The 7,254-nt window shown below is 48.6% G+C and overlaps 4 protein-coding genes across 4 annotated transcripts; 3 read left to right on the forward strand and 1 right to left on the reverse strand.

Annotated features, from left to right (window-relative positions):
• Positions 1–466: 466 nt before the first annotated feature.
• LACBIDRAFT_333076 (uncharacterized protein) lies at positions 467–1,051 on the forward strand (the record flags this gene model as incomplete). Its single annotated transcript, XM_001887637.1, has 2 exons — positions 467–598; positions 650–1,051. The coding sequence occupies 2 exons, from the start codon at positions 467–469 to the stop codon at positions 1,049–1,051; spliced, it is 534 nt and encodes a 177-aa protein (XP_001887672.1).
• A 1,518-nt stretch (positions 1,052–2,569) lies between these two features.
• LACBIDRAFT_333077 (uncharacterized protein) lies at positions 2,570–3,380 on the forward strand (the record flags this gene model as incomplete). The annotated part of the gene is made up of 5 exons (XM_001887638.1): positions 2,570–2,584; positions 2,634–2,714; positions 2,772–2,829; positions 2,972–3,045; positions 3,093–3,380. 5 exons carry the CDS (start codon positions 2,570–2,572, stop codon positions 3,378–3,380), a joined length of 516 nt encoding a protein of 171 aa, XP_001887673.1.
• Positions 3,381–3,813: 433 nt separating this feature from the next.
• LACBIDRAFT_310642 (uncharacterized protein) lies at positions 3,814–4,139 on the reverse strand (the record flags this gene model as incomplete). Its single annotated transcript, XM_001887705.1, has 1 exon — positions 3,814–4,139. The coding sequence occupies one exon, from the start codon at positions 4,137–4,139 to the stop codon at positions 3,921–3,923; it is 219 nt and encodes a 72-aa protein (XP_001887740.1). The 3' UTR covers positions 3,814–3,920.
• Positions 4,140–4,818: 679 nt separating this feature from the next.
• Positions 4,819–6,632, forward strand: LACBIDRAFT_333078 (uncharacterized protein; the record flags this gene model as incomplete). Its single annotated transcript, XM_001887639.1, has 6 exons — positions 4,819–4,921; positions 4,974–5,264; positions 5,369–5,459; positions 5,635–5,826; positions 5,963–6,060; positions 6,127–6,632. 6 exons carry the CDS (start codon positions 4,819–4,821, stop codon positions 6,630–6,632), a joined length of 1,281 nt encoding a protein of 426 aa, XP_001887674.1.
• Between the last annotated feature and the right edge of the window lie 622 nt (positions 6,633–7,254).

Here is a 7,254-nt window from a genome sequence, read left to right on the forward strand (position 1 = left end):
GTATCTCATGTGCCCAATGGCCAAATAAGTAGCCGGTTCTCCTTTGTGTAATTTGAAATAAGAATGATCACATGAACACTATATAAGTTGTGGAACAATGAAGGAAAAACTACGGGGTAGCGCAAATGTTCCAACACAAGTCGTACGCAACAAGGCACATTAAGAATAATCTGAGCCCCCATTTTTTCCCCTTCCCTCCGGGCCTCCGCCCACTCCGACTTACCACTCCGTCCCCCTCCGAGACTTCAACCTCCTTCTCCGAATCCATTCTTTTGCTCACGCAGATTCTCTTTGGCGCCTTCGTTATATTTCGTACTCTACCCTTTACTCATTATTCCGCTGCAGACGAGCAGTTCCAAACCCCAGAAATTCAATCAACGCAGTCAAGCCTTCTTGTGAGTGGAAGCTTGCCATAAAATATTCTCAAAGCTCACAAAGGAGCTCGGATCTATCATTCCAGTTCACCATGCCCCTCCCTTCTCGCCTCTTTCCCATCACAAAAGTTGTATTCGACGCCATCAATCTAGCTGGAACCAAAGGTATCATTGTCGGAGGTGCAGCCGCTCATATGTTCGGGAGTAAGCGTGTCACTACTAGGGTAGGAATCTTGTCACTTGATGCTGCAATGGAAAACTTACTCGTTCCTTAGGATGTCGACATTAATGTCTTATCCTTCCCCGAATTCCCCGAGGATCCCATGATTAAAGCCCGTTTTCCTTTCGACGATGATAATTCAATAATGAAAATCACCTACTTGGATTCAAAGGAGGCCGTCAAGGCCGACGTTGCCACCCGACGAGCACAACATATCCCCTTGCTTTTGAAATATTCCCTGACGGACCCAAAAACAAACTTCACGTACGCCAACTATCAACTCCTCCTTGCCGACAAAATTAGAACTTTGGCTGAGCGTGGAGAAAAGAAAGACAAAAAGCGAGAGACAGATCTTGCCGACATCAAATTCTGCATTGAAGAGATGTTTATGAGAGACGAAAAATGCCTGAGGACCTCAAATTCTTGTACTCTGCGGAGGATTGGGGTAAAGTCCTGAAATATCTGAAAGGTGAGGAGGAGCACGAGGGGTACCTGGTTATGTTGGAGAAAATGAATATCTTCTAGCCTCGCGACGAGCAATAAACGATCCCAAAATCACTTTTTATAAAATTCATTTGCTTTTTATTTAATCGCCGGCTACGTAAGACGTTTGCATCGCTTTCGTCATCGTTCTGGGGCCCTCAAAGGCGCCCACGGTGGAATGCTTTGTTTGTACGTCTGCATCGCTTTTGTCATCGTCGTGCGCCGAACCGCTTCCGCGGTTCGGCGACGAGCAGCCAATAAAGGATCGCAAAATCTTGGCAAAATCACTTTTTTAAATAGAAAACAAAACATTTCATTTTTAGCGGGCTTTGCGCCCGTAGGCACTATAGCCCTCAAGGCCTCACACCGCTAGCTTAACACTTTGACGTCACGTGAAGCCTTGAAGGCCAATTCTGCTAAATCCTAATTAAGATGGCCATCGGGCGGCAGATCTTAGTGTTCTGGCACTACCGAGTGCCCAGCGCCACAAGATGCCTGGCACTTATTAGAAATGGCCCAGCTCTCTCCCCCCGTCTCACATTCCTTAAAAGGAAAGATGACAGGCTGTGGGAAGGCACACTAGCATATAGTGCATGACGAACACAGGAAACAAATGCCGGTTTGGCAGAGTGGTTAATTGTACTGAATTTAGTACCCTGACCAAAGTGTCTTGTGTTCAATTCTGTATGCTCCATTTCTTTTTTAATGTATCAAACAATTACTTATTGGTTAGGTTAGAGGTTATGTCTTGCACGCCCAGATTTAAAAGCTATGCTGAAATCTTCCTTTTACCAACACCTTGGAACGTGTTGCACACCTCCTGCAGCGTTACAAACCCACCACCCCTTTACGCTTATCGGAAATTACATCGAGGGTACATATGTGAAGCAAGTTCTCGCTCAACGGATTGCCTGCGGACTGCGTTTTTCGATTGGGGTCACGGTCTCTGTTCTGGATCGCGAATCCATCGACATGAAATACATGCTCATCCTGCGTGCATGCGGCGGTGAAAGCTATCTCCTACACTTGACCGTCACTCGTTGCTCTCGCTCCTCTCAAGATCGATCGATCTCCCGAATTTGATTCCTCATCATGGACTCCTCCTCCCGCGGAGATCGATTTGCAGGAGCATGCAGCCATTAGGTCCTTTATCGTCCTCATGTCTCCTCTGGTCTTCATTTCCCATCGACTTTGGAGATCCTGAAGCGATCCGAAATGCCTCCGGTTACAAGGAATCACCAGTGCCACCGTTGGTGATGCCTTCTTTAATTAATCTCCCTGAGTTCCCGCCAGCCTTGTTCCAATCACTTCACAGTCATGTTGTTGCTTGCGATTTATGTAAATGTCTTTCTTATCTGGGAGCCTTTGCGAAATCCTATCACCAAATGTTCTATGATTTTGCTTCTGTTACGATTCTGGGGGCGACTTTCATTTGCATATAAGTAATGGTATGTGTCAAACTCTCATCAGGTCGCTACCCTGACTACCGGCCATGAACACATTCCCTGTCAGCAATTTTTACCGTGCTTTTTTACTCCTGTACTCACTTCATACAGGCTGGCACCCGTGTATTCTACTGGTGTTCCACTGGCCCGATTATCTACGCTACGGTGCAATCCTCTAGCCGCTTGCCGGATGTAAGTTTACTTGTTGCCTTAATTTTTTTCGTAATCTGAACAAACCCCTTATCTCAGGGAACACAACTCTTGGTCATCAAAGATGACAATGGCGAGACCGTTACTCTCCCGTATGGTTCCACATTAAATTGAAGATTTCATTTTCTGACATTGATGATAGCGCTGCTGGTGTCACCCTGGTGTCCTGATTTGCAGGCGCCTTTTCTTCTTTTTGCTTAGAGATTTTTTTTGGCAGACTTTATGTGGTTAAACCGTAGTAGGGTTCAACATCTACAATTTTGCAAAGATCCGTCTCCATTTAAATTCACTCATTATCAACAACCTGAGGTCGGTATGTTAAGGCAACGTGCGTAATATCCTTGACTCCTTTGAGTTTAGAAGGAGCAATACTATGCGGATATTCATAGTGCACTCATGTCTGCTCCAAACCAAGACTTATCGCGTAACGACGTTCGGGCGGAAATATCTGCGATGGAGGACTCGGCGGATGCAGCTTTGTTTCGGCGCAAAGACGGAAATCCAGTCACCCCTCCCAACCGCTGTTTTGAATACGCTTCCCGCACCCTTCTCATTCTGCGCGAGCTTATCCGTCCAAAGGAAGCGAACTGCACAGAAGCAAGCCATTGTCTTTATCCGAAAATTGCCCTGCTGCGGCCTCTGTCGTGATCTTTCGAGATTTTAACCGCTCGTTCATGTTCGCTACGCTCTTGTATTTTCCAAGTATTTTCTATACCGCGTCTTTGAGAAAGTTTATGAAAGAATATTTTTTCGTAGTTAACAGACTCCCTATTGCTCATAAGTTAATATGGACGAGAAACTTAATATTTTGAACTGGCACCACATACCATTTCGCTATGGCACCCCCCACCGTCATTTCTTGGTCGTTTCACCTTATTTGCTGCCCTGCAAATATTTTTTTCACCTGGGATTGCCAAATAAACATTTCCATTCCAAGCAGTTGATCACTTTCCGCCGAAAACCTTATTTCTTAAAAAGGAGCGTCATCATGTGATGTCGGCCCAAAGCCCGCACCCAAACGCATATCGCGCGCACTCATAAGTACCCGAGTACATCTTCTGTGAAATAAGTGGTTGCTTTTGCAGTTTTGGCGCCAATATATTTCTAATATAAAGAATATTTACAAGGGAGTGAGTACAGTAACTACCTACGGCAATCCAAAATAGCAAATCTGTAATACCTATGCTACTAGAGCAACATCTTGTAACGGCGGGGAAGTAGTTGGCCACATACCAGTCGCGACTTGGATCCCCTAGATTCCCAGCCCCACCATTTCCCACCTGGAGGGGCGCCATCCCACGCCCTGCCATGTGTATCGCGTCGTGGTCGCTTGTGCTGGAATTCACCCGACCCGTCGTTGGTGTCGGACTTGCGTGAAGGGATGGGGCAGTGTCCAAGTCCTATCATGCGCGTTGGGCGGTCAATTTCTTGTCTTTACTGCTGGCAGCTTTTGTCGTCGACGGCGTGGTTGGGCACTCGGCGTTGGAGTCATCGTTTTCGCACACTCGCTGAATGTGGTTGGCGTAGTCGGGGTTTCTGTTTGTGATACCGACGTTGGGCAGATTTTCGGTTGCAGGATTTGTCGCGTTGGACTTGAGACGGGTTGACGGGCGCGAGATTCTGAGAGGGATGGTATAGGTTTGATATAGGTGTGGTTTGGTTGCTGGTTTGTGAGTGTGGACTTGGGCGTCGTTCCCACAGGTCATGTGAGGTTTGACCATTCGGGAATTAAGGTTTTCGGCGGAATCTCAAAAGTGATTCCAAGCCCTCAGTTGACTGTGAGTTGCAGCTATCGAGGTATCGATAGACCAGTATCCACAACGCTCCGCTTACTGATTTTGTTTAGTTTTGGAGCTGGCCAAACAACTTCCCACAGCCAATGGGCGGGCATTGCCTTCCCGCCCTTTCCCGCTTGTTGCATATATAGTCATACCTCCCTGGTAAGGTTGTTTGCGCATACCCTGAAGCTCCACAAGTAAACAAAACCACTAAGCGGAGCGTTTTGAGATCTGGTCTATCGATACCTCGATAGCTGTGACTGTGAGTTTGAGGATTCCCTCTTACTCCAAATCCACCAACTCAAGCCATGGACGATTTGTTAGGTTGCCTAGCCACGGCACTCCGCAAGACAATCAATCTATCCGTCCATGCGAGTTCGGTGCTGGTGGTCTTATCGCCAAATTCAGAAGGTTAGCCTTCCCTTTATCACTTTTTGTCCGAGTTTTCAAATCACGCCAGTAGGTGTTCTGGCGAACTGGCACTCCATAACGTCACCTTCGCGTACCTTCGCGTCCTACCATCCCCGTCCTCTCCAACCTCTGCATCTTCCCCCCTGCAAACGAAATCACGTTCATTATCGGGTCCTCCGCGTCCGGCCAATCCATCGTCACTCAGCTCCTCTTGAGCATGTACAACCCTTCAAGCGGGACACATCACCATCGACGAGCACGGCGTCCAGTTCCCTCGACGACAAGCTCACAGAGTGGAGTGGCCATCTCGAACGGGAGGGTGTATTCGAGAATGTCGTTGTTGGTGTGCTTGTTCAACGGGTGCCCGTCATGGCGAAGGAAGAGGCGGAGGATGCGCGCCGTGCTGCGCTGATACATTAGTTCGCCCTTGATATGCCAAATGGGTAGGAAACCCTCCTCGGTGGGGGCGCTGGTCACTGGTAGTGTTAGGCGGAAGCAGAGGCTATTGCCAGTGCTCGGTTCTTGGTTCTGATACTTGGTATGTCTTGCTGCTTTCCTTTTCTGCGGACCCTTACTAACTCACTCCCTTCCAGATGAGGCGACTTTCGCGCTGGACGCTACCGCCTAGTCTCGTATTCGAAGCCGTCAAGCAGTGGCATAAGAACAGGACCACCATTGTTACTCACACGACTTATCTCGTGTACGTCATCAAGGCGGGACAAGTACTCGAGTAGGGATACGACACGACTTGAAGGTTGTCGGTGTTTAAGGAGGGCCGTGGGTGACTTTTGGAAAAGGATGGAAGCGCAGCGGGAGACAGGTGGGTCTCTCCCTGAGAAAGATCGGGAGAGTGAGCGCAGGGTGGATGTCATTCAGGATGCGTCGGACGAGGAGAGTGAGAAGGAGTGGGTTGGACGCGTCCCAGACCATCCGAAGCATCAAAATACGGTTTTCCCTCTCGCGTTTGGTACTCGGATGTTCGAAGCCGTAGCGGATCTAGTCGCGTCTTCAATGCCTGTCTCCTTCGTCCAAATATTCAAGCTTCACTCGATTTCCTCCCACCGAGAACTTCACTCGCATTCTTGAACATCAACGGAGGCCTTCCAGTATCGATATTCCTTCACCTACTTCACCCCCAGGTGAGATGCGTTCATGAAGAAGAAACGGGCCATTGAGAGGAACAGTGTTGCTGTTCGTGATGCCAGTTCTCATAACGGCTGGGAAATTGCTCATTCACGTTGGGAAGCGGACAAGTTCGTATCTCTCGCCAGTGTCAAAGTCCCAGATCATCGCTGGCTCGGATGAATACCATCCCTCAATATGGAATGTCATCCACAGCATATATCCCTCTGTCCTTCGCAGATTGAACAACCTTCCGAGCCATGCGAAACTCGATTATCGATGTTACCCTCTCACCACACTCCCTGTTCCGTTGTTTCCTCCTTCTACGGATGACGGCCCATCGTACGCTGGCTTGCGTTGGGCATTGTATCACTGTCCGCGTTCCCGTTGGTCTCTAGGTGTCCGTGGTCCCCCACAGCCGCTGCTTTTTGAGCCGCAGGGTGGTCTTCGAAATGGACAGGAACAGGGACAGGGATACGAACATGGCTGGTACTCACATATGAGGACGAATGGCCTGCCTGAACAAGATGCTTCGATAGGACTGACCGCGTCGACAACCACGGCAAACGCGACATGTCGTCAACTTTGACCTTAACGGACCCATTGACTGGGGAGTGAAAAGGGGTGAAGTCACGACAGGGCTTGTGCATGATATGAAGACATATAAGACCCATGCTTTCCTGCATGATGAGCTGTTGGCCGTTTCGGGGGTTTTTTGGACAAGTGCGTCTTTTTTGCGATGTGTCTTCCTTCCCACCTAACCCAATACAAACAGATTCAGTGGCTGGGGCGTAACGCTCCTCGACTTCCTTGATACGATGTACATAACGGGGCTTCACGACGATTTCGAAGATGCCCTTGGGTTCGTTGGGAATCTTACTTTCTCTATGCTGTCCGTATGTCCTTCCCACTTTCTCTCTTTGCCCCTCCTTCCTTTTTACTTCTCCCCTTTCCTGTCTTCCTTCCCTCTTCGTTACCTCCTTCCTTCCTCTCACTTCTTACAACTCCCTGACCTCAACTCACCCACCCCCGTCCTCAGCCAACCTCCCATGCCTACATTTTCGAAACAGTCATCCGCTACCTCGGCAGTGTCCATTCAGTATACGCACTCTCCTCCTATCTATCTTGTTCTGTAACTATTGGAACCTGTGATAAGTTAGTAGGGATATAAAAGACGTGTGTGAGGTACCTTCTGCCTGACAAATATCGAA

The sequence above is a fragment of the Laccaria bicolor genome, genomic scaffold (genome assembly GCF_000143565.1).
Source record: "Laccaria bicolor S238N-H82 LACBIscaffold_47 genomic scaffold, whole genome shotgun sequence".
NCBI classification, from domain to species: Eukaryota; Fungi; Basidiomycota; class Agaricomycetes; order Agaricales; family Hydnangiaceae; genus Laccaria; species Laccaria bicolor.